The sequence below is a fragment of the Leptopilina heterotoma genome, unplaced genomic scaffold (genome assembly GCF_015476425.1).
Source record: "Leptopilina heterotoma isolate Lh14 unplaced genomic scaffold, ASM1547642v1 Lhet_1090, whole genome shotgun sequence".
Classification (NCBI taxonomy): domain Eukaryota; kingdom Metazoa; phylum Arthropoda; class Insecta; order Hymenoptera; family Figitidae; genus Leptopilina; species Leptopilina heterotoma.
This window is the reverse complement of record NW_025110827.1, coordinates 63,216-91,070: the sequence shown is the minus strand read 5'-3', so window position 1 is coordinate 91,070 and position 27,855 is coordinate 63,216. Positions and strand designations below refer to the sequence as shown.

The 27,855-nt window shown below is 27.0% G+C and overlaps 2 protein-coding genes across 2 annotated transcripts; both read left to right on the top strand.

The window, feature by feature from the left end:
- Positions 1-1,156: 1,156 nt before the first annotated feature.
- LOC122503377 lies at positions 1,157-16,133 on the top strand. Its single transcript, XM_043613887.1, has 5 exons — positions 1,157-1,298; positions 2,307-2,656; positions 12,103-12,322; positions 13,004-13,308; positions 15,125-16,133. Exons 2-5 carry the CDS (start codon positions 2,515-2,517, stop codon positions 15,610-15,612), a joined length of 1,155 nt encoding a protein of 384 aa, XP_043469822.1. The 5' UTR covers positions 1,157-1,298; positions 2,307-2,514; the 3' UTR covers positions 15,613-16,133.
- A 10,804-nt stretch (positions 16,134-26,937) lies between these two features.
- Positions 26,938-27,417, top strand: LOC122503364 (ribonuclease H1-like). Its single transcript, XM_043613871.1, has one exon. It carries the CDS (start codon positions 26,938-26,940, stop codon positions 27,415-27,417), a length of 480 nt encoding a protein of 159 aa, XP_043469806.1.
- Positions 27,418-27,855: the final 438 nt, after the last annotated feature.

Genomic DNA, 27,855 nt, shown 5'->3' with positions numbered 1-27,855 from the left:
ATTGCGCTTACTCTGTCTATAACTTCAATCCAAGCATTTTTTTTAGAACGTTATCTACATAAAGATCGGACCATTTATCGTAAATACATTCGTATTCTGAAATTATTTGAATAAATATATCAGTCTCGTCAATTTCCTCCATTTTTTAAATACTTTTAGAAATAAACAAACTAAAGTTGTCAAGAAATTAAAAACATTCAGCTCGGCAAGCATAAAACATTTGATTACTAGAGAGGAGACCTGATGATGTTTTATACACATATAAAGAATATGATTTCTCCTTTACCTTGCAACACAGGAGTGTGAAAGTACCTTTAGGCTATTATTGTTCATTTTCATTTCCAGATTGTGTACAGACAGTGTTTCATGTTTATTTAATTGTATTTTCCATTTGTTGATTTTAAAGTTTAAAATTTATCTATAACTATTGCTGTAATTTATATTGATTTTGTCTGTATATTTAAAAATCGTGTGCTTTCTTGAAAGATAGAATTTCATTTTTTTAGTAAAAGAAACTTTGAATTTATTTTTAAAGAGGTTAAGGAATTCCACTTTTTTGAAGAAAATTTCGTTCCACAATGATTATCATGGTTATGCATTTGTTTTCAATTATTTCTGCGTGGTTAAATGTTATTAATTTGTACTTGCGATGGTGTCGAATTAAGTCTCGATTTCGTCGCTGGTGGGTGAAGCCACATATAAGGCTATTCAAGTTGGGTGGGGGAAAATTCAAGATGGATGCTAACTGGTGCACAAACATTGTATAGAAAGTGTATGGGATAGAGTCTAATTTTTTAAATATCTCGCTTAAACGAAATTTTTAACCATAAGTTTATTAGGATTTTATGTTTCATTTTTAAAGAACTATTTTTTGCAATAATAAAATCAATAAAAAAATAAAATCGATTTTTATTATTACAAAAAATAGTTCTTTAAAAATGAAACATAAAATCCTAATAAACTTATGGTTAAAAATTTCGTTTAAGCGAGATATTTAAAAAATTAGACTCTATCCCATACACTTTCTATACAATGTTGGTGCACCAGTTAGCATCCATCTTGAATTTTCCCCCACCGAACTTGAATAGCCTTATAGCCGAAGAAATGCGTGAAGTTTTTGGTGCTTATCGAACTTTATTTTTGTATTTTATTCAAAACGACCATGAAGAATTTAAGAAAATGACCCGAATGACACCAGATCAATTTAATCTTTTATACGGCATGATTGCACATAGGCTGCAAAAGTTTAGTATTAGACGACCATTGCCAAAAAGACTTAGATTGATTGTGACGTTAAAGTAAGTAACATAAAAAATAAACTTTAAGTATGGAATTTTTTATTGATATTTTACTCTCTTGTAGAATTATTATATTTCAAATCATTTAAGAAATTTTTTCATAATTAAATATTCAGGAAGAAGTAATAACTTTGTTTAAATGATAACGATGACTTCGAATTTCGTAACTCAGATAAAATTAAAATTTTCAAAGACAATATTATCAACTGTTTTTTTTAAGTTATTTACTAGTCGTTCTTCTTTAATTTTGTTTTTTCTTACCTTATTTTAAATTCATACACACAATTATTGAAATTAATTAAACAATTATCACTGAGTGGTTATTTTCCGTTAAAATTGTACTTATTTCTTTATTTTGTGTGCCAGAAAAATCTTCAGGGGACTTTCTGGTCAAGAATTTTTGAAAATTTAATTTTTATAACTATAAATTGCTTCAATAACGCATTTTTCTTATTTTTCGAGAAAAATGTGTATAAAAAATTGTAAAACATTAAAGAAGTTGTTTTTGAAGTTTAAGGTCTAGGAAAAACGCTCCATGAAAAAAATCCTGTTTGAATTTCAAATTTATGTGCAATAGATAATAAGTAACAATATTCAATAGAAATTTTTTGTAGTAATTGTACAAAATATTTTACAATTAAAGTGTTTTTACCAATTCTGCACCAGAAAGTTACCTCAATAAAATCGATATGAATTTCAATCGAAATTTATGATTTGAATTCAACTGAAATTGAAAGTCAGTGATTTCATTCAAATATGTTTAAAATACGTTTAATAACAATTTTGTTTACTAACAATTTTGATTGTAAAAATTTATCTATTAAATACTTTTTCTCATAATTGTGGCTAAATTGAAAGTGAAATAAAAAAGAATTAATAAAATTCTATCTAGTTCTTCTAATGGTTAGTCTAGCTTTTGACTTTTTGAAATTTAGATAATTTAAGTTTTGACGTATTAAAATTTTCTCAAATAATAAAATTAATAATAATAATATATTAATTTTACAGCTATTTAGCACATGGATATAGTAATAGAACAACAGCAAATTATTTCCGAATTGGTCATTCTACTACTTACAGAATAATCCACGAAGTTTCTTCTGTTATTTGGGATTGTGTATCACCTCGATATTTAAGAATGAAGGACTCATTTGACTGACAAATTGTGGCCCGAGGATTTTTTGAAAAATGGAATTTTCCAAATTGCTTGGGTGCCATGGATGGCAAGGAAATTCGAATTAAAAAACCACCTTTCTCCGGTTCAATGTTTTTTAATTATAAAAAATTTTATAGTTTTAAACTTTTAGCCACATGCGATGCACACTATCGGTTTACCTGGATCGACGTTGGAGATTACGGTAAAATTAGTTTTGAAAATTGTACTTTTCTAGAATAGTCAGTGTTGCTATATGTCAGAGATTTTTATTAGAAGTAGTGGAAAAAATTACATTCTTTAGAATTTATAAGAAAAAGTCTAAATTTTGGTGTCTTTTTTGTTTGCCTAATAAACTATAAAATTACCACGAATTCTAAAAAAAACTTCAATTTGTTCTATTTCTGAAAATTATTTATTTTTTCATATTATGTAATTATTTCAAAAGTTTTAATGCAACTATCTTGATAAATAACAAAATTCTTCACAGAAATTCAATTATTTTTAGGAATTGTAATAAAATTCTTTGAAAAATTGAATTATTTTTATAAATAACTATATTCATCACAAGAATTCAATTATTTTAAATAACAATAAAATTTTTCACCATACATTAAATGATTTTCAAAAATTGTAATAATTATTGAGAAGAATTTTTGATACAATACTACGAAAACATTAAATTATTTTCATAAATAATAAAATTTCATACAGGAATTTAATTACTTTCATAGCAAAATTTTAAATATTTGTAATACAATTTTTAAAATATTCCTCGAAAAATGCAATTATTTTAAAAAATTTTATTAAAACTTGACGAAAGATTTCAATTATAAGAAACATTCAATTATTCAATAAAATTATAAAATTCTTTGCAAAAATTCAAATATTTTCATAAATAACTTTTAATTCGTTGCAGAAAATAAATTATTTTCAGAAAATTTTAGGTAATTCTGCAGAAGAATTCAATTCTCTTGATAAACAAGAAAATTCTTACCATAAAATCAATTATTTTAAGAAATTACAATAAAATTCTTTTCCAAAATTCTATTATTTTGATAAATATCAAAATTCATTACAAGAATGCAATTCTTTTGAAAAGTAATAAAATACTTTGCAGAAATGAAATTATTTTCAAACATTTTTAAAAATTCTATTATTTACAAATTTTTTATAAATTTCTTCGCAATAGTTTAATTATTTTCAATAAATAATAAATTTTTTTTACAGAGATTGAATTATTTTCAAAAATAATTCTCGTAAAATTTTCTAATAAAAGTTGATTTAAAAATGAATGTCAGTAAAAATTTTGTATTTGAATATTTATTATTCAAATTACTCAAATATTTTAATAATATTTGAATATTAAAAAGATTTAGCATAAATTTTAATAAATAATTAAATTTTTAAAAGGTTTCAAATTAAATTCTATGAAAATTTTAACTTTTCATACTTATAATCAACAATTTTGTAGATTTAAGTTTTTCATAAAGTTTATTTGTATTTTTTCCTGAAATTATTTGAAGTGTTTATTTTATAATACATATTAAATTGAAGAATTTCTGAATAATTGAAATTTAGTAAAATTAATTGTAAACAAATGGATGTGAAAATTCTCAAAGAATATTTTCAAAATTTATATAAGATAATAATTGATTTAAAGAAGAATTTTATTTAAAACTTCTAAAAAATAATAGTTGAATTAAGATGGTGAAAATAATTTTAAAAAAATTGCAGTAAAAATATTTTGATTATATAAAATAATGATCTTATTACTCGGTTATCTTCAATTTATTATAACTTATATATTCTTATAACTATACAAATTCTTATAAGTTGTTAATTTTTAAAAAGGTTTGAATTTGAAATTTTTGAAAATCTTGATTCCTATAGAAAAATAATAATCATTTAATATTTATTTAGAAAAGAAATCGTTAATGTTTTTGAATAGTTTTGCAATCGTTTTTAACAAATAGAAATTTTGTCAATGTTTTCTCCAAAATAAATTAAAAATGTCTTAGACAAAATTTGATTTATAACATGTTTTTACTTAAAACTTGTACTTTGTTTATGAACTGAAATTGAGAAGCAGAAAATGTGCAAATTATTTTCTACATTCTAATTTTAATAATAATTTCAATATGTCCAACGATTTAATTTTTTATGTTAAAAAAAGTTTAATATTTTTGCAGAATTTACATTTGTTAATTACAGTCAGGTCCCCATACTGTTAGATTCCAAACTGTTATGTCCTCAGTAGTGTTATGTTTTTGCATAACCTCCAAATTCAGAAGTGTTAGGTGACGTCACGTTACGTCACCAATTTTCAGGGTCGTATTCTTAAGCCCAAAGAAAAGGGGGCATAAATACTTCTAGGCCAAACTTGAGGTGTATATATTTACGTTCCTGAAAGGTGCGCAGTAGGCATACTTTGAGCACATAACAGAGCTGAGTCTAGAGGAGTGGGAAATTTCTGGAAATGTAACAGTATGGGGACCCGACTGTACTTAAAACGTTTGATACAAAACGCTAATGTTTTTAGAAACAAAGAAATAATGAATAATAATAATTATTTGAAAAATAAAGATAATATTATTAAATTAAAAAATAGTAAAAAAATAAAGAAGTAGGTATAATATTATTTATTAAAATATATCAAAATAACAAAAGCCTGCCCAAAAGTCTGACTTCAAGTGTAGACAGACTGGACAACGATTATTATAATTAAAATAATAATAATAATTGTTCTCAGGAATACAATTATTTTTAAAAATGTTAAAGAAATTCTTCAAAAAGTTTTAATTTATTTTTAAAATTTTTTGTATAAATAATAAATATATATATATATATAGGGGAGAGGGCCCCAAGGTGGTCAGGGCCCTAAGGTGGTCACCCTAAGAAAATTTTTGTATATTAGTTAGTATCTTCAAATGTTTTTTGTTATTGTTATTATTTGAGAAGACAAAGATTTTAGTAAAGTTTTGAGGTAAATAGTCGTATGAGTCTCTTTGTAACGTGAACGTCGTAAAATTTCTGTTTTTAAATGATCGAGAAATTTTTTTCTCAGGGTGTTAAAATCATCGAAATTAACCATTTTAAATTAGTAAAAATCGTTATAATTATCTTTATATATCGTACAATAATATTCCAAGTGAATATAATTAATATTGTGCTTTAAACAATTTTTTCATTAACGTTTAAAAAATTGTGTCTTGGCCCTAAGGTGGACACTTTTTTGGCCACAAGGTGGTCACTTCTGATTTTTTATGAATATGTGTTTATACGCCATATTTAGCAACATTTATCACTGTGAATGTGAATTTTATCAATTTTTAAGTTTTATGATGAATAATAATGAAATAGAATTATTTTCAAAATTTTACCTATCTAATACATACACAAAAAGTATCATTTTTGACGAAAGGACAAAGTGCAAAAAAAATATGTAATATGTTTCTGTGATCCTGAAAAACAATTAATATTTAATAAACAACTTAGTAATACGTTTTTTACATTTTTTTAAAACTTTTTTAGTGAATTTTTGTATGGTGACCACCTTGGGGCCACTTTTTTAAAAGTCGAATTTTCAACTTTTTTTAAAAAGTGCCATAACTTTTTTTTTATTAATGAAATAAAAAAAAACTTTATGATAGGAAGTTAGGTAATAAGATAAAGTTTCAAACGCCGTATTATTGACCTTTATATATAATTCCATTTAAAATCTACAGTCGTTCAAAAGATGGGTGACCACCTTAGGGCCCTCTCCCCTATAATATATATATATATATATGGGACATTCCACGTCAACACGGACAGAGCTCTAAACAAAAATTGCTTTGATGGATTTAAACGTTCTAGGGCTTAAAAGATTTCTACGTTCATGTACTTTAAGATGCCGATGGGCGTTTTTTGCAAAATTCCATTTCCGATGCCAATAGAACTGTCAAAAGTCAAAAGGTCCAAAAATCTCAAAATACTTTTATAAATTAAAAGCAAAAAACGAGGTAAATTATTCTGTAACTCATTCTTTATCAGTTTTTAGGGTTCCCGAATATAAATCTAAAGTTTTTTTTTAAAAATCCAAAATGGCGAATTCAATATGGCGGACAAAATTCAAATTTGATCAGATTCGATTAAAACTTGTTACTCGGGGGTTTTTAGGGTCGCTGATTACGAATCTGAAGTCACTTTTTAAAAATTCAAAATGGCGGATCCAATATGGCGGAAAAAATTTTCAAATTTGATCCGATTCTCTTAAAACGTGTTACTCGGGGGCTTTTGGGGTCGCAGATTATGAATATGAAGTTACTTTGTAGAAATTCAAAATGGCGGATCAAATTTTTTAATTTGATCAGATTTAATTAAAAAGTGTTACTCAGTGGTTTTTAGCGTATCTGATTATGAATTTGAAGTCTCAAACACAAAGTAACTTCATATTCATAATCTGCGACCCCAAAAGCCCCCGAGTAACACGTTTTAAGGGAATCAGATCAAATTTAAAAAATTTTCCGCCATATTGGATCCGCCATTTTGAATTTTTAAAAAGTGACTTTAGATTCGTAATCAGCGACCCTAAAAACCCCCGAGTAACAAGTTTTAATCGAATCTGATCAAATTTGAATTTTGTCCGCCATATTGAATTCGCCATTTTGGATTTTTAAAAAAAAACTTTAGATTTATATTCGGGAACCCTAAAAACTGATAAAGAATGAGTTACAGAATAATTTACCTCGTTTTTTGCTTTTAATTCATAAAAGTATTTTGAGATTTTTGGACCTTTTGACTTTTGATAGTTCTATTGGCATCGGAAATGGAATTTTGCAAAAAACGCCCATCGGCATCTTAAAGTACATGAACGTAGAAATCTTTTAAGCCCTAGAACGTTTAAATCCATTAAAGCAATTTTTGTTTAGAGCTCTGTCCGTGTTGACGTGGAATGTCCCATATAATATATATAATATATAATAAAATATATAATAAATAATATATATCTATATAAATAAGAATAATAATAAATATATATATAAATTTTAATTAAATTCCTTAAACGAAATTGAATGTTTTCAAAAGTTGTTAATTAAAGTCTGCATAAAAATTAAATTTTAAAAGAAACATTCAATTATTGAATAAATTATTTATTCTTGTATTTAAATAATTGAGTTTTCATAGAATTCAATTATTATTTTTTCTACTTTAAACTAACAATTCTGTAAAATTAATTATGTTGATAAAGTTTAACTGAGTAATAATTGAAGCCGCGCGTCGAAGAGGGATCTAACTCATTTTTTGTCAAATTTTAACTATATAGAAAAAAATATTGTATTAAATCTCCTTTTTAAAATTCTGAAATAAAAATTACATAATTATAATATTATAATACCTAATATTATAATTATAAATTGTCTATCGTGGAAGAGGAATCTAACTCTTTTCGATTGTCAACTTTTTTAAGAAAGGTTATAAATAATCAGTGTGGTTAAGTAACATAAAATAACATAAAATGCCTCGAAAAAGGAAGAGTAATCCTTCAGAATGGAAAGATAATAAAAGAAAAAAATTAAAAGATGCGGGAAAAGCATATGAAACACGAAACAGAAAGCCAAAAGAAGAAAAAAAGGCTTCTGACTATGTAAGTAACAACATTGTGGAAAAGAGATCTATCTAGAAAATAATGTTTTTATTTTTTTTATTTTAATTTATTCACTATAATAAATAAACGTTAAAAAATTATTTATTAAGTAAATTAAATTCAGTTTTTTAATTTATTGCTAATTTTCTTATTTAATTGAAATGTTATATTATTTTCATTTATAATTTTGTCGTAAAAATAAAAAAGTATCAAAATTTTTTTTTTACTATTATCACAAATTATTTTTAAGCATTTATTTATTTTTAGTTTTCTTATTTATATTATTTATTTATATTACAGGATCGGGTTTGTAAATGCAATTATAATGGATGTTCTTTATTAAATAAAGAATTAAAAACAGAACTGTTCCACAAATTTTATGAATCCGCCATATTGAATTCGCCATTTTGGATTTTAAAAAAAAAACTTTAGATTTATATTCGGGAACCCTAAAAACTGATAAAGAATGAGTTACAGAATAATTTACCTCGTTTTTTGCTTTTAATTCATAAAAGTATTTTGAGATTTTTGGACCTTTTGACTTTTGATAGTTCTATTGGCATCGGAAATGGAATTTTGCAAAAAACGCCCATCGGCATCTTAAAGTACATGAACGTAGAAATCTTTTAAGCCCTAGAACGTTTAAATCCATTAAAGCAATTTTTGTTTAGAGCTCTGTCCGTGTTGACGTGGAATGTCCCATATAATATATATAATATATAATAAAATATATAATAAATAATATATATCTATATAAATAAGAATAATAATAAATATATATATAAATTTTAATTAAATTCCTTAAACGAAATTGAATGTTTTCAAAAGTTGTTAATTAAAGTCTGCATAAAAATTAAATTTTAAAAGAAACATTCAATTATTGAATAAATTATTTATTCTTGTATTTAAATAATTGAGTTTTCATAGAATTCAATTATTATTTTTTCTACTTTAAACTAACAATTCTGTAAAATTAATTATGTTGATAAAGTTTAACTGAGTAATAATTGAAGCCGCGCGTCGAAGAGGGATCTAACTCATTTTTTGTCAAATTTTAACTATATAGAAAAAAATATTGTATTAAATCTCCTTTTTAAAATTCTGAAATAAAAATTACATAATTATAATATTATAATACCTAATATTATAATTATAAATTGTCTATCGTGGAAGAGGAATCTAACTCTTTTCGATTGTCAACTTTTTTAAGAAAGGTTATAAATAATCAGTGTGGTTAAGTAACATAAAATAACATAAAATGCCTCGAAAAAGGAAGAGTAATCCTTCAGAATGGAAAGATAATAAAAGAAAAAAATTAAAAGATGCGGGAAAAGCATATGAAACACGAAACAGAAAGCCAAAAGAAGAAAAAAAGGCTTCTGACTATGTAAGTAACAACATTGTGGAAAAGAGATCTATCTAGAAAATAATGTTTTTATTTTTTTTATTTTAATTTATTCACTATAATAAATAAACGTTAAAAAATTATTTATTAAGTAAATTAAATTCAGTTTTTTAATTTATTGCTAATTTTCTTATTTAATTGAAATGTTATATTATTTTCATTTATAATTTTGTCGTAAAAATAAAAAAGTATCAAAATTTTTTTTTTACTATTATCACAAATTATTTTTAAGCATTTATTTATTTTTAGTTTTCTTATTTATATTATTTATTTATATTACAGGATCGGGTTTGTAAATGCAATTATAATGGATGTTCTTTATTAAATAAAGAATTAAAAACAGAACTGTTCCACAAATTTTATGAATGTGACTACAATTCTCAATCAGCCATTCTTCTTTCGTGTATAAATGTCGTTCCAAAGAAGACTCAAAAAATTAAAGAAAGTGATTCTCCGGAACTAACATCTCGTCGAACTTCCACCTATAATTATACAATTCGATTACCTAATGGTGCGATTGAGAAAATTTGTCAAAAAACTTTGTGTGATATTTACGCTGTATCACATAAACGCGTTCAGAATATTCAAAAGAAAATTAAAGAAGGTGTACTGGATCCTAAAGACGAAAGAGGGAAACATTTGAATAGACCACACCGAATAACTGAAGAAACTCGAGAACTTGTTCGAGATCACATCAAACTCTTTCCGCAAATGGAAAATCATTATAGCCGAAACAAAACTTCCACTGACAATCGAATGTATTTACATTCTTCATTAACATTGAACAAAATGTTTCTTTTATTTCAAGAAAAGTACCCAGAATCCGATGTTTCATTTTGGCTATATAGAGATGTTTTTTACAATGATTTCAATTTGAAGATTGGTCTGCCGAGGTCCGATACTTGTAAAACATGCGATAATTTATATGTAAAGCTACTGGCTGCGGAAAATGAAGAAAAAAGAAAAGAAATAGAAGCGATAAGTGAAGCTCATCATATGAAAGCGGAAAATGGTTACATCTCAATGAAAAACGACGGTGAAAATAGTAGAAACAATTCGAATACTGTAGTTTTATGCGTGGATTTACAGCAAGTAATCTTTTTACCTATGTTGACACATTCAAGCGTTTTCTATCAGAGGCAATTGTCCTGTTATAATTTCGCAGTTCATAATCCTTCTACAAATCATGCGCAAATGTTCTTATGGCACGAAGGAATAGCTAAAAGAGGAGCTTCTGATATATCTTCTTGCATTTTACAATATATTAAACAAAATTATCAAAAGTTGAATGAAAATGAAGAAAGGAATTTAATAATTTGGTCTGACAGATGTGTTGGTCAAAACAATAATTGGACAACTATATCTTTAATGATATATTTAATTAATGAAAAGTATTTCACATCAACTGAACAAAAGTTTTTGGTGTCAGGTCATTCCTTTTTGCCTTGTGATCGTGACTTCGCCCTCATTCAAAGAATGGTGAAGAAAGAAACTGCGAAAGTTCCATCAGAACTACTGGAGATAATCGCTAATGCTCGTTCATCAAATCCATTTGAAATAACTTTAATGAAACAGGAAGACTTTTTTGATTTCAGCACTCTCGCCAATAGCATTAAAGCAAATTCAAAATTAAAAGTGACAAAAATTGCATGGTTGCAGCTAAGGAAAGACGATCCAAACAGCATTTATGCAAAAGACTCGCACAATGTTATGAAGCCCTGGGAAATATATCGGATAGTGCCCATTTTAAAAAATGGTAAACCAAAAAGAAAAATTTCTATTCCCCGGATATTACCATTGGCGTATTCAAAACCTTTAGAAATTAAGCCTGAAAAGGTTAATGATTTAAAAGATATGATACAATATCTTTCTCCAATACACAGGGAGTTTTATGAAAATTTGTGGACGACTACGTCTGAATAGAATTATAAAAAGATGTCGCAAGTTTAAAAAAAATGATTCAACATTTCAATAATTTGTTTTGTAAATTGAAATAATAAATAAAATTTATTTAAAATAAATTTTGCAATATTTTTTAAAATTTGTAAATATTTTAACAATAAAAATAGTAAAATATTTCAATAAAGTAACACTTGAAAATTAAATGTTCATTAAAAAAAACTAAATTTCATAAAATGCTTCCAAAAAGGTGATTTTTACTTTTTAATAAATATAAAAATAATAAAAATCCATTTTATATTAAATAGTTTAATAAAAATAAATCTTTTGAATAGAAAAATTTCTCATTGTGGAAGAAGGATCTACGTGAATTCATCAGTTAGATCCCTTTTCCACTGTAAAAAGTAATTTAGCAATTTTTTTCAAGAAATAAAGAAAATATCAAAGAAGCAATATATAGAATAGTTTTCTTTTCCTCTTTGGAAGCATTTCAAACTATTTTTTTTATAAATAACTTAATTTCACATTTTTTCATTTTTCTCGAAATTAACATTATGAAGGTTAGATCCCTCTTCGACGCGCGGCTTCAATTGAAGTAATTGAAAAAGTAAAAATTTCGTCTGAAAATCCGGGAAAAGTAAGGGAGAAATAAGTTTAAATTTTTGTGGCAATCCAGAATAGCTTTTACTTTTAGGATTTAAATTACATAAAATTTTAGGATCTGTAAGCGATGTGTCGGCATTAAAACATACTGATTTTTTCGTCGCACTTGAAAATAATGAATTAGACTTACCACCCGCTGCACTGATACCAGGAACAAATATTGCACTTCCTTATGCTTTTATTGGAGATGCAATATTTCCTTTGAAAAAGTACTTGATGAAACCATTCGATAGAAACCGTCAATTAAATGAGAGACAAAAAGCCTTTAATTACAGGTAAATAATGAAAAAAGTAATAATTTTTCCATCACAATAGAATCGCTAGATGCTACAAATATTTTTTTATAATAGAATTTTACAGATCTAGTAAGAACTACTTTTCTCTTAATATATTAAATGGGCGACACTGGTTCTTAAATTTAATTAATTTATGATGATTGTAAGTTAATTAATTTCGTTATTATTCAGATGTCAGTTGGTCGTTTTACTCCTAATTGTATTGCGTGTTTTTTATGTCTAATTTATTGTTGTCTTTTAATGTATTATACTTTTAGTTTGTATATTTTATTTTTATTACATAAATAATTCAATTTAAGGGTCAGACATTTCGAAGCAATGATTAAAATTAACTATTTTTTTAATTGAGAAGAATTTATAATATAAGCATTAAAAGATTATATAAAGATGGAGACATGCGATGTGGTCCATTTTAGAAGAATCACCCATATAGGGTAAACCAGACAGTAGTTGTCCACCAGCTCAAAAACGTTTAAAAATAATATTTATTTCTATTGCAAATGTATTAACAATAATACTACAAACGTTTAGCAAAAAAAATTGTTTCTGTCTCATATGGATTTGTAGTTATTCAAAATTTAAAAGTGGCCGACTACTATTTAGTTTACCCTATATAAAATTAGTAAAATTAGATGTAATGTTTATTTTCTTGTTGTTTAGATTAGCAAGGGCTAGAAACACAATTGAAGATTCGTTTGGTCTATTAAGCAATAAATGGCTTGTTTTAAAAGACAGTATTGACTTCAAATTGACTAATGCCATCACAATCGTTCAAGCTGTGGTGTGTTTGCACAACTTTCTATTAACAGAAGAATTGTTACTAGATGAAAGAGATAGAAGGTATGAAGAGCATCAAGTTAGACAAGTTGGTGAAAATAATTTAAACGAGGAGAATGATTTTGATATTCCACAAGAAGCAATAGAACAAAGGAATGTACTGGCAGACTACTTTATTTCAGAAGAAGGTGCTTTAAATTAAAAAAAATTTAACCAACTTTTTATTTTTATATTATGACTACTCAATCTCGTTTTTATATTATTGAAAACAATGTTAACTAAATTATTTAGAATCCTATCAAGATTTATGTGGAATAGAAATAACTAAATTATTAATATATTTAAATAGCTTGTATTTTTAATCAACATACAAAAATATTTTTTTTTAATTTAAGTGAAATAGGCTAACGCATTAATTTATAATCGCATTTAGCGTATAGTATATAATGTAAAACCAACAATTAACCTTACTTTTCTAAAAAAAAAATGTTTCCGAAGGTAAATCTTCCCACAAGAAGGCTGTTGATCACATTAATTTATAATCACATTTGGCGTATAGTATATAATGTAAAACCAACAATTAACCTTACTTTTCTAAAAAAATGTTTCCGAAGATAAATCTTCCCACAAGAAGGCTGCTGATCACATTAATAATTTTTAAAAAGTTGTACATTGCAATGTAGAATTAAAAGTGCACTTCTATAATATAAGTTTTCAACAGTTTAGCGCTTAAGGTATTTGTCGCGTAAATTCGTTTTCGTCAGATTTTTTTTAAATTTCACATAATTATTCTTTGGATATTTATCTACAAAATAAGGCCTATTAAAATAAAATTGACCGTCTGTAAATCTCAAAAAATGAAATCAAAGCTTCGATTTTTAACATGTAAGGTATAGGAAAACCATATGAAAACCACAGATTTTTAATTTTTGCACTTATACTAATCGTCAGATTTTTTAGAAAAACTAAAGTTTCATTTATTGAACCAAAATGAACTTTTATAAAAAAAATGAAAATTTTTCACCGTCTTGTTTAAAAGATATTTAACGTCAAACTTGAAAAATTATTTTAACAATTACTGTAAATGACAGGTGAATTCGTAAACGTGGCAATAGCGCTTGTTAAATACTACAGCTTGTCTGCTACTTTTGGCGCGAAATTTTAAAGACGGCCATACGCCAAACTTGCGACGTTGCCACGATCGTTTTTCATGCGAGAGGTTATGAATATACATTGAGAACATCTGTATGTCAAACTGTACGTCCGCAAAAGTTTTTCGGAAACTCGCATTCATAATCGTTTCATAAGTACAGTCAACGGATACAAACTTTTGACAGTGACCAGTCGCGCGACAAATACCTTAATGAAATTTAAAGCAAAACTTACATATATATGAACGTGATAAGTTTTTGTCATCACGCTTTTACATTGACATTTCTTAAAATGATACTTTTCAAAACATCACAGCATGTATACACAATTGTGTTCACAATTGCTAATATATATAACACTAATATCGTATAAATTGGGTTTTTAAATGAATGCCTACATTCTTAATATGGTTATAAATATAAGAAAATTTTCGAAATTTCCATAACAAAGAACAAAATAAAACAATGGTGAATAAAGTTACGATAATTCCATACTTCATAAATTATATGTTTACAGAATCACAGCAAATTTCTATTATGACCTTAGAACGCATAGAGTATATATTATTTACTCTATTCTTTTTCAAATGATCCCATTACATCAAGGATTTGAGGAAGTATTTCTCTTTGATCTTTCAGGGAAAGTTTCACGAATCCTCGTTGTATAATATTAAAAAACCCATCCTGAACGTTTGTAGTAGAATTATTTTTTACTTCCTTTTTGACAACAGATTGTTTCAATTTTATGTATTCTGTTAATGTTGAAGTTACTTTAGACAAATTTGAACTTGCATGTTTTATTGAGTCTGAAACTTCTTTGCCTATTAAATCCACTTTCTTTTTTTTTGTGTAGCAAAATGGTCCCAAGAGGGAACAATTTTCTTTGTTGTCGTTTCTTGCCTTGAAACAACTGCAGCAGATGATATAATTGTTTCGAGTAGCTGTTTTCTCGATCCTGAAGTAATATTTGAAAGATTTGATGACGGCAATGATGAAGATGTTATATGTCTATTAAGAGAAGATGATAATGTTGATACTGTTGTCGGAGGTATTGAAGTTGATGAAGACCATTGTCTTTCTAAAGGTATTGCTGAGAAAGTAGTAGAATTCAAAATTGCTGGAGTTGGTGGAGACATACTCGTAATAGGTTTTGAAGGAAATATTTTTGTTGAGAGCATTGGAGTCGTACAAGGCGTTGTTACAGAATTTGTTAATGATGTTTTTAAGGTGTTGACGAATGAAGAAGCATCAGAAACAGTATTTAAGTTGGAAATTAGAGAGGCTGAGGATGATACTGAAGGAATCGACGAAGTAGATGTTGCGAAAAGTGAAGGAAACTGAGACGGTGAAAAAGATAATGTTCATGGTGTGGTTAAGGGTGTTATCTTTAAAAGTCCAGAACCAGTAGAAGTACTAGGTGAAAGACAAGACTGAGACACTGATGACAATACTGTGCAATGCATAGTTGATGGAGAATTCGAAGTCAATGGAAGGTTTTCAAACTCATCAATCGCAACGGGCATTTCATTCATGGAGACATCGCTTCCCATGCCAAAAAATTCATATGAATCATGGTGTTCTTCAGTTGTAGAAGTAGATGGATTGATGATTTGATCAATTGTTGAGCAATTAACTGTTGATGCACTTGAAGAATTGCCTATTACAATCAAAAATATTTTTTATCAAATAAGTAACTAAATAATTTGGAATAATATTTAACAATCGGAAATAGAGAAATCGTCCAGGCCTTTGATATTATTAATAAAAATAGAAGTAATAATTATGTAACCATAATTGATCTTTCTTTTCAAAATATTTGAAATTTATAACCAACTTTTCTTTAGCAAAAGAAAGTGTAATAGTTTACCCGTAACAATTGATAATATTTTAATTCACAGGAATCGAAAAGCTTTTAAATATAAGTAATTTCTTTTTGCATGTAAACTTTGAAAGTCAATCAATTAAATGTTAATTTAACTTTACTAAATATGATTTATAAATAAATATTTTAGCATATATTTAAAAATTAAAGTTTTTACTGGCCTTTTATCAATAAAGGTATAAAATATGAACTAACCATAGTTTTGCTTCTGTCCTGAATTTACATCTGAGTAAGGTGTCCTGATATTTACATTTTTTTGTGAAGAATAATTCTGTCCAACATTTTTTGCACACTGTTTTCTTAAAAAAAAAATTATATGCATATGTAAAAATATATATTCATTAACAAATTGAATTAAATAAATATTTGACGGAAATTACTCTTTACAATGAATATATGGATTTAGAAATTCCATATGTTTGTAATATGGCCAATTTCTATTATTTTTCTTATGTCTTCTCACATAATTATTATCCCTCAATTGATACCATTTATCTTTAGGACCTGTTAAAAATATAGCATTTCTTAACAAAGTGATAAAAATTTAGAACTTATAGGGTAAAATTCGCAAACAATAAAAATAAAAAATTGGTTTAGTAACTTGATTTCGCATTTTACAAAGAAAAAGACAAATTAAATCTCTATTTTATTTTGAAAAAATGTCAAATTTAATTTCCAACTTTTTAAACAATTTAAAATTGCATTTAAATAAAAAAAAAAATTTTCTGTCAATAAGAGATACATTAGTTAACATAACATAAAATTTAAAACATATTAATTGTTGAAAAATGTAATTTTATTTGAATAAAACCAAATTGTTTATCTTTTTACAAAAACCAATTTAAAATTTAATTTTTCTTAGTTTTTTGAAATAAGCAATTTTGGAAAAATGGTCATGAAAATGAATAACTGGTTTATTTTACTGTCTGATTTTTCCTTAAGTATAAAGTCTAACAAAAAACATATGACAATTATTATTTGCATTTAAACGTTATATTAAAAATATTAAGAGAAAATAATAAAGTATACCCATATTTAAGTGAACTCCATTTTGTGATAATAAATTGCGAAAATCATCCCACTTCTTTTCTCTCTTCTGTGGATTGGTTATTTTTTTGTGAGGATTATATATCCATTCTAACTGCTTTACAATACTGATGAAGAATGCAATTTGTTGATCTTCTTCTTCTTCTTCAATAAAATCCATTTTAACAGATTATATCAAAATAAATAAAATATTTCGTAATAACAGTGGAATTACTTTACCTCTTTAAAAACAAATTCAAAGTTTCTTTCACTTAAACCACTTAAACATTGAATTTCTATCTTTCAAGAAGGCACACGATTATTAAATTGGCGTCTGAAAATGAACAATAATAGCCTAAAGGTACTTTCACACTCCTGTGTTACAAGGTAAAGGAGAAATCATATTCTTTATATGTGTATAAAACACCATCAGGTCTCCTCTCTAGTAATCAAATGTTTTATGCTTGCCGAGCTGAATGTTTTTAATTTCTTCACAACTTTAGTTTGTTTATTTCTAAAAGTATTTAAAAAATGGAGGAAATTGACGAGACTGATATATTTATTCAAATAATTTCAGAATACGAATGTATTTACGATAAATGGTCCGATCTTTATGTAGATAACGTTCTAAAAAAAATGCTTGGATTGAAGTTATAGACAGAGTAAGCGCAATAACAAAAATTGAATATGTAAAAATAATAAATATTTAAATGAAAAAATACATTTATTATACAAATAGATTTTTAATCCAATATTTTTATTTTTTGTTGAAAATATGAGTACTTTGAATAAGTTAATAAAATGTTTTTAACTAATTTATTTCATATCAATATGTGTAAAATTAAAAAGTTTTAAATAATGCATTATATTTATATATTTTTACATACAGATGATAGAGCGAAAAGGTTGTGGAAACGTTTAAAAGATAGATATACAGATGAACGAAGAAAAGTTGTCAAATACGTTCCATCTGGTTCTGGTGCGACTGAAAAAATTAGTGATTGGACATATTACGAATCAATGGAGTTTTATAAAACCGTCGCAGATCATGTCGAGTAATTATAAACTTATTTGTCAATTGTTTTTATTTTATTATACACTGGGGTCAAAAAGTTTCAGTACATTTGTACTGATTACTTTAAATTGCTCGCTTCACTTTAAATTCAAATATTTCTGTAAAAATAGATGTTAGAGCTATAAAACTAAGATCATTTTAAAGTTGAATAAATTTAGAGTCAAATAGGCTAAGATATAACCAATTTAATAGTGTAAATATTAAAAATATAATTCTTTAAAGTTAGAGATTTTTTGTGAAAATTTCGATTTTGAAATCTGGAATTCAAGTGCACGCCAATTGAAGAAATTTTTTTTCAGATTTGATAGTTGTACAATATCAAGTACAAATTGCATTCTTTAATTCTAGACCAAAATAATTCACATATGGGCAATTCTCTGGAACTCTTAACCTTTAAGTGTCTCATATTTATTATATAATTACTCAATATACATCAAATATTTTATAAAAAAAATTATTGTTCCATGTAAAGAATGTTTTATAATATTAAAATATGTTCGTTTCAAAATTATTAAATTATGTTTAGTAATTAATATATATTTTTTAATGTTGAAAAGTAAGCAAATGAAGAGTGTCCCTTTAGGCAGTTACGAAAACATAAACTAATTTTATAAGTTGGCACATTAAAATAGAATTGAACGACGAATACATAAATGTAAATGAATATCTAAGGATTATTTTAAGAGTAATTTGAAAATAATACGCATTTGGAAAACAAATATATTTAATTTCAAAAACTTTCCCTTAGTTTCGTGTCAGGACCTTAAATGCAAACGTACTTGCAAATATTACAAGAGTGACTTTATAAAATGAATTCATCAATATATAGAATGAAAGCTTAAAACTTACTGAAACTGTGGCCAGTTGAAATTTTTATGTGCAATAATTTATATTGAAATTATTGAAGAGTATTGTTCTTGAATTCGGCAGAGAACACGATTATGTCAGGACCTTAAATAACTCGGCACAACTAAAGGAAGCTATAAAAAGTTATCAAATTTGTATGCACATTTGCACAATTATTTTTTTTACCTATGTGTAAGAGCACGCCTTAAAATTTTCAATTATTATTGAAATATAAGAAAGTACTTGTGAAAATGTCAGGACCGTAAAAAATGTTTTTTTGTCACAATAATTTAGAATTTCAAGGTTGGCAGTGTGGAAAATTGACAACTTCATTTTTAACTTTGAAAGTTGTTGAATGTTTTGTTTTGACATTTCAAAACAGAAATAAAAATAATTAATCAAACTGAAAAGAAGTTAAAATTCCAAATAATGAGGGAGGTAAAGGAAATTTCTAATAAAAAAGCAGACCAAATGAGAGAAAAAAGAAAAAAAAATAAAGAAAAAAGGGAAAAAAAGCAGAATATTTAAAAAACTTGCGTCAGGAACGAAAATTGTTAAGGTTATTTTTAAAAAATATTGAAATTGAGATAAGTTTAACTGAATAAATAAATAAATAATAATAATAATTAAATTCACTAATTTTTATTAAAATAATTTATAAATATAATAAAATATATAATTAAAATTACATTTATTTGAGAATTATTTAAAGTATTCTAATTCTCCGCAGAAATCCAATTATGTTCAAAAATTTACAAAATTTCAATTATCTATATAAAAAATAAAATTCCTCTCCGAAATTCAATTATTTTTAAAAATTATAATAAAATTCTTGGCAGAATTTCAATTATTTTTAATACAATTTTCATAAAATTTCTCAAATGAAATTATTCTTAAAAATTTTATTAAAATTTGTCAAGAGAATGAAATCATTTAAAAATTTTGTTGATAAAATTCTTTATATGAAAATTCAATTTTTAAAAACATTTAATTATTTAATAAAATATTTATTTTTGTAATTAAATAATTGAAATCTCGTAGAATTTTCTAATAAATATTGATTTAAAAATGAATTTCAGTTAAAATTTTAGATTATAATTGAATATTGAAAGCATTATAGTGTGGAATTTTTAGAAATAATTGAATTTTTAAAAGGTTTCAAAATTAAAATCTCTGAAAATTTGAACTTTTCACACTTTTAATTAAGATTTCTGAAGAATTAAATTTTTTTCAAAAAGTTTAATGGAATTTTTTTTAATTATTGAAAGTTTTTAATTTTTAATACATTTAATTGAAGTCTCTCAGAATAATCAAAATTTCATAAAATTAAATAGTAAAAAAAAATTGAAAATTCTCAAAGAACTTTTTCAAAAATTATTTTAAAATATTGACTTCAAGAAGAATTTTAGTTGAAAATTCTAGAAATGAATAATCGTAATGATAAAAATAATTTTTGAATAAGTTACAGTAACAAAGTAGCAAGATTAAATTATTATAAGTTATTGAATTTGAAATTTTTGAAAATTTTAATTTCTATATGAAAAAATAATGATTAAATATTTATTTAAAAATTAAGTTATTAATATTTTCGAATAATTTTCGTATTAAAAACCTGTAAAAATTCCGTTTTTTAACCTGGAAAAGTCAGGGAATTTGAAAAGAGCAAAAGCGTGGTAACCTTGTTATTAATTGTAAGTTAAAAAAACTAATTCTTTTCAATTATTTCCCACAGCAAAAATGTATCAAGTTTTACTGGACCTTGTGTTGAGAAATGTTCAGAATCAGCTACGATCTCATTGACAGAAGAAATACTCTTAGAAAATATTAATAGGTACTTAATACTTGAATTTTTTTAATTGAAAACTTTTAAGTGATAAAATTTTAAGAGGTTAAATATTCATTTGACAAATATGTTTTAGACAAACTGATTCTTTTCCTACTTCCGAAACTTCCTGTGAATCCAGTCCTAATACAACTTCCGTCCAGTACCAGTTTCCTAAATCAATCACCGAAGAAGTAAGAAAACATCGAATGAAAATTAAACAAAATCCTGATTTGTATGCGAAACATAAAGAGAAAGAACGATTAAGAAGCCAAAGAAGACGTTCAAATGGAAATTTAAAAAAAATATCAGAGATGACCCGATCTCAGCAATCTGAAGTGCGAAGAAAAAATAGAGAATACAAAAGAAAAGAGCGAGCGAAAAAAAGTCTTCATCCTGTCGAATCAGAAAAAACGAATAGACAAAAAAAATCACAACGATGTAGATTAATACTTGAACTCAAAAAACAATTAGCAAATCATACGAGAATAGCAAATAAATGGAAAAAGAAATTTTATAAAATCAGAAAGGAAAGAAAAACACAAGAAGAAAAAAACGTTGACAAAATTTTGAATTCCGGAAAAGATGCTATTAAGAAAATATTGATTTTTTGTGAAGCCTTAACATCTCAATTAAAACAACGTAAAAGTGAATTCAAATCTGAACGCGATAAATCTCTCTTTGGACAAATACTTGCATGAAAAATTATTAAAAAGTACAGGGCTATGAGGCAAGCTTCAAGTTTTGTAAGCATGTATTCTCAGCGTAAAAATCTACAAGCTCCCAACGAACTGTGTTTGAAACGAAATAATAAACTTAAAGAAGCTGCGCGTTTAAGAATGCAAAATTCTGTGGAAGAATTTTTGACTAACGATAAAAATTCAATTCCTGCTCCTGGCGCAAAAGAAAATATTACAAAAAATGGAAAAACAATGAGAATACGCTATCTATCTGATACCATGGAGAATTTGTACAAAACTTATGAAAGTGAATCATCCAACAAAGTTTCTCAAGCCTCATTTTATCGCTTCAAACCGTTTTGGATAGTGAAACCCAAACCTTCCAGTCTCGATAGTTGTCAATGCGAAGCTCATACAAATTTTGAATTTCTTTTACAAGCGCTTTTTAATAAAAAAGTTATTCCAACGAAAAACCTAAAAAATTACACCGTGAAGAAAACGAAAAAATGTGCTAAACAAGTTCAAGCTGCTCATTTCGGTGCATCTAAAGAACAAATTGCGTTGCACACAGGTACTTTTTTTTACAAGAATGCAAAAACAGATGAAATGGAGCATGTTTCCTTTGGTACAGTTTCTGATGAATGTCTGCGTCATGATTGTTCAGCAATTTGGGCCCATATGATGCCAATTTTAGATCTTATGGGACTCCACGTTCCAGATTTGCAGACAGTGCATTTTCAGAGTGATGGCCCTAGTTCTCAATATAAAAATAAGTCAAATTTCTATCTAATGACTTATTATTTTCAACAAATGGGATTAAATAAAGCAACATGGAATTTTTCAACTGCGGGTCATGGGAAGAGTTATGCAGATGGAATTGGGGGATCGATTAAAAATCAGTGTAACAGAGCCGTAACTTATGGAAAAGATGTTTTATCCACTCAAGATATGATTGATATTGACACCTTTTCTGAAGAAGCAAAGGTTAAAATGTTTTCAGTATCCAGGAAACAAATCGAACATATAGATCTTTTAATTCCTAAAAATCTGAAAGTTGTGCCGCACACGAGATCTATTTATCAAATTATTTGGGAAAAAGAAAATTTGAATACTATTTATTTGAATAGTTTGTCCTGCGCTCTTTGTGCAAATAATCCACCTTGTAGTCATTTTAGCTTGCCCGTAAATTAAAAAGGAAAAAACAGGATCAAATTTTTTTTCAACAATTCGTTAAATTTATTTCACATTTCATCTTCAATAGTGTTAACTTCCAGTATTTGAATGTTATTATTTTAAAAACGCATTATCTTTTCAATTAAAATATTTATGATCCTTTAAATAATATTTTTCGATTCAAAAATTTTATTATAACAATTCACTTCCTTCATAATGTAATAATAAAAATTTTTTGTAGAATTTTTAATAAAAAGTTCTTTTATATATTTTAAGAATTCATTCAGAAACAAAATTTATGAATTAAATAATAGAATTAACTATAATAATCTTCGTATTTTATTCTTTCATTCTGTCTGTCCACACTTTGAAGTTAGTTTTTGTGTATGCTTTTGTTTTTTTCCTTTAAAACATATTGCTTGACAAATCGGAAATATAAAAGTATTTTTCATGATTTATAATAAAATACTATTTAAAATTGGAAAATTAGAAAATTCAATTTTGTTTATTATATGTTTTTTATAACAAATTTCGTTTGACTGATATAAATTATGCAAATTTCATAACTTTTTATTTATAAAAAATATTATAAAATTGTTAATTGTTTAAAAATTATGATTAAGAAATATACCCATTTTATGCTAATTCATATTTCCGAATAACAATATTGTTCACAAACTGATTATTTTCTTTGTAAAAAATAACATTACATATTCCCGTTTCTTAATATTTTTGTAGAAAATTGTCAATTTTCGTAAGGAAATAATTTGCATCATTTGTATTTCTTAATTACAATTACTTTAATAAAATTCAATTTTTTTTAAAATAAAGGAAAAAAGAGTTTCTGAAGTATATTTGTAAATTAGAAAATTTAATTGAAATGAAAATTTTACTTAAAAAAATGTACCGTTACATTTATTTATGAATTTCTTTAATTGTGAAATTATTTGCAAACATCAATAACTCTTTTTTTAAATAAATATTTAATTATTAATACTTTTCCATATGAATTAAAATTTTTAAAAATTCCAAATTCAAATCTTTTTGAAATTAAACAACTTATATAATAATAATCTTTATTTCAATTCATATTTTATTTTTATGAAAAAAAATTTTAATTAAAAATTTTTAAATTCTATTATTTTTTGAAATTGCAAATTTTATTTAAAAAATTTGCGAGAAGTTTTGCTAATTTAAAGTAACATTTGCAAGAAGTTTTGCTAATTTACAATATCATTTGTAAAGTTTTTATTACATCATTTTGAATCCCTTTTATTATTTAACTTAACATTTTTATTATTATTTAATTAAATATTCAAGTAGGTTCTTAACAAAACGAATAATTATAACATTAATAAAATCGTAGGAAGACCATATCACAGTTTACTGAAATTGAAAATTTAATATTCAGTAATAATAATATATTTTTCAAAAAACAACAATAAAATGTCAGAAATAAATTGTTTACGACCAATTTTTTTTGTCCAAAATTTAATTTAATTTAAATTAAAATTAATTATTAATATAATTCCAAAATTAGTATTAGTATTAATTAAAATTGAAAATTATAACTTAATCCATTATACTTTATTAATATCCTAACCCCACTTTGTTCTGCACGAAATTCAATACATACTTCAAATATAAGTAACTAATATACACTTTTTAAGATCAGAAATTAATTTACAGAAATTAATCAGAAATTAATTTTTACTTAACATTCTTAATTACTAATATACTTATTTCTGACATTTCGATTTTTTTTACACAAATTTAAACAAGTCTAGTTTAAACAGTTGGCAACACTTGTCTTCAAGCACGTTCATGACGTCAGCACGAGCGCGGCACGTCCACGTTCACATACGAACGCGTCCATTGTAGAACCGACTTTAGAAGTCAGCGCGGTAGGGACGCGCCGAGAGCTGCTGGAAGCAGCGACTTTCTATTTTCGAATGTTCTAGGGGCCCTTTTATGATTTAGGAAGGGTCCTTTTCATTGTATCCCTTCCATTCTTGGAGAAGAATATTATGGCCCAGGAATTGCTGATTAAATAGTAAGTTGAAAAATTTTTAAGTTATAATACACTATAAAGTTAATTTTTTTCTTCTTTTGCGTTTTTCTCGAAACCACAATTTTCGAGACGGTGTACACGATAACTGAAAAACTATTCAATCGATTGACTTGAAAATTAATATACATCTTCCTAAATAGATTTTCCACAGAGTGACGTGAGATTTTTTTGATTGAAAAAAAAAATAAAAAAAAAAATTGATACACGCCAATAGTTATATCTCCGCCATTTTTAATTAAAAACAATTTTTTTTAATATTTATAAAGCTCAATATATGTACTAAAGCATCAATAAATGTAAAGAAGTCCTATCTCAAACAGTTTTGTCAAAAAATTCCTAAAAAACCATCCGATTTTCATGCGTTCAGGGTGGCGTAACCCCTTAATTGATCCTATAGGATGTATAATTTATTTCAAGATTGTGAAAATGTTTCCAGGAGATTCTAGGGATATTATTATTATATTAGTAGGATATCCTAAGGATATCTTTAACATATTCTAAGTATAGCCTAAAGATATCTTCAGAATATCCTGTAGTTATCCTCATGATATCCTGAAGATATTCTTAGGATATTATGTAGTCATCCTCGGGATATCCTGAGTATATCCTGAAGATATCCTCTGGATATCCAAAATTACGTATGTTCAAGATGTCCTCAGGCTATCCTTTTGTTATGAGGGGCAATGCAGACCTCTACTTTGCAATCTAAAAGCAATATCTAGTAATGTCACTTCCATGAATGATAATTTTGATAATCGATAAATTAACCAACGATAAATTTTCAATTATTTGCGAAAGCTAGTTTTTATTTTTCTGTCGCTGAGCAAAAGCGAAGATTCCGAATTGCGGGAATGCGGCATCAGCCGGTCGCACTAGGCCGCGTCAGCCAATCAGAGCGTCGATCGCTCCCACTGCGCGAGTCTCCCCACTTAACCGCGCCACAGAGCTCGGAGACATAGCTCTCGTCGTCACTTCTTACCGAGCTGCCTACCTGCACGGTCGCACCACTCAAACCTCCCGCTAACAGTGTTACGAAATAAAATAAATTCATCCGTTTTGATTTTAACTAATTTTAGTTAATTCTAAATTTTTACTTTTTCCCATCCATTTAACTTTCGGGTTTTATTCAACGCGCTTTTTGATTCATTAGTTTTTTCCATCCACCACACATTTTTGGAAACTCTTGCGAGGGTCCAAAATTTCCGTTCTTTTTCTCCTTTCCTTTTAAGAATTTTTAGAAACTTTCTGAGGGTCTAAAATTCTTAATCTTCCTTTCTCCGAGTAACACAAACTTCGGAAACTCCCGGAGGGTCCGAGGTTGTGTTTTTCCTTTATTCCCTGTCATTTCCTTTCCCGGCGATTTTTGGAAACTTCCTGTGGGTCCATAATCGTGTCCCCCCTTTTTTTAGACCTTTTTTGGAAACTCGCCCAGGGTCCAAAAATTATTATTTCTTTTTTTCAAATCAATTTTTATTTTTATTCATTTTTTTATTTATTTTTTTTATTTTGGCTTGCGCGTATATTATTTCCCCAATTAGAGAAATCTTCGGAAACTCACGGAGGGTCCGAGATTTCTTTCTCTTTGAATTTGCTCCCTAAATTCGTAATTTTCACCGAGTTTTCGGAAACTTGTTTTTAACAAGGGTCCAAAATTCGTTTGGTATTGTCAAAGCGCAAAATTGACGGTATCAATTTTGGCGCCCAACGTGGGGCATCGCAGAAAAGATTTTCTAGAGAAAATCACGAACCCGATAAATTCCACGCCACACATTCTCACTTCCGGGAGTGAGACGAATTTCAATTCGACAAAAACACCCGGTGGCGCTCAACGGACCATCTTTCTTTCACAAATGAAAGAAAAAACCTCATTATATCCAGCAAGTGACAATATAGCACGCGCTATAAGCCGCGAAATTCAAGACTTATTGTGTAAAAACATCGCTGAGTCAACCGAATCACCACATTCTGATCGAGTGATTAAAATAAAAAAAGATCACAAAAGTCTTAGATTTTGCGCAGATTTTCGAAAAATTAACTCAATCCAGAAGAGTGAATAGTTTTTTTTCTTTTTTTTCTCGTATATTTCGGTGCATGGAGCCGAAAAAGTACAATTTATCATCCGACGAAACCGGGTTTACCAACGTTTACACGGACGGCGCGTGTCTTGGAAACGGAAGATCTTCACCGAAGGCCGGAATAGGCGTATTCTTTGAAACCGATCATCCTCTGAATATTTCAGCACCTGTCGACGGCAAACAAACGAACAACGCCGCTGAGCTTCAATCAGCAACGAGTGCCGTTTTACAAGCACAAAAAGCCGGAATTACGAAATTGCGAATCAATACCGACTCTCAGTACGTGATCAGAAGCTGCACAGAGTGGATACCTCGTCGGAAAACAAACGGTTGGGCAAAAGCGTCAGGAAAGCCAGTCGAAAACAAAGAACAATTGCAAGATTTAGATCGAGCAATTTCGTCACTGGAAGTAGACTGGAAACACGTTCCAGGACACAGCGGACACCCGGGAAACTCGCAAGCCGACGATTTGGCAAAAAGAGGAGCCAAGCGGTAAAATTTTCAATGACGGCTAGAACACCTCAAGAAAAAAATTTGCGCTCTCGTACGGTGTTAATAAACACTCCACCCGGTACGCGTAACAACGTTCCGCAAGTATCGACAGATTTATTCACGTCCAACTCGAAACAAGCTCACTTAAGCGCGATGGATGATGAAACAGCGTCCCACAATCATCAAAACAAAAACAGTTTCGGCTCAGGATCGTCATCAACCGAAGATTTAAATTATATTTCACCACCTGGAAGTGAAATTCTTTTGAATCGCTCGTCCGCCAGCGTAACTGTAAATAATAATTCGTTAAACATGACGACTGATTCAATCGTGAGCACTGCACCGAATTCATTGCCAATGATCACTACATCGCTCATCGGTGGAGTATCGACACAAACTGGTCTCAACCTGGCAACAGTTTCGACAATCTATCACGCTCCTG

What these genes read in the sequence shown, in the direction of transcription:
- LOC122503377 (XM_043613887.1), top strand. Translation starts at nt 2,515, where the DNA reads ATGGATGGCAAGGAAATTCGAATTAAAAAACCACCTTTCTCCGGTTCA. An exon ending in GATCGACGTTGGAGATTACG is followed by an intron (nt 2,657 to 12,102) that starts GTAAAATTAGTT and finishes ATAAAATTTTAG; the next exon opens with GATCTGTAAGCGATGTGTCG. An exon ending in CAAAAAGCCTTTAATTACAG is followed by an intron (nt 12,323 to 13,003) that starts GTAAATAATGAA and finishes CTTGTTGTTTAG; the next exon opens with ATTAGCAAGGGCTAGAAACA.
- LOC122503364 (XM_043613871.1), top strand. Translation starts at nt 26,938, where the DNA reads ATGGAGCCGAAAAAGTACAATTTATCATCCGACGAAACCGGGTTTACC.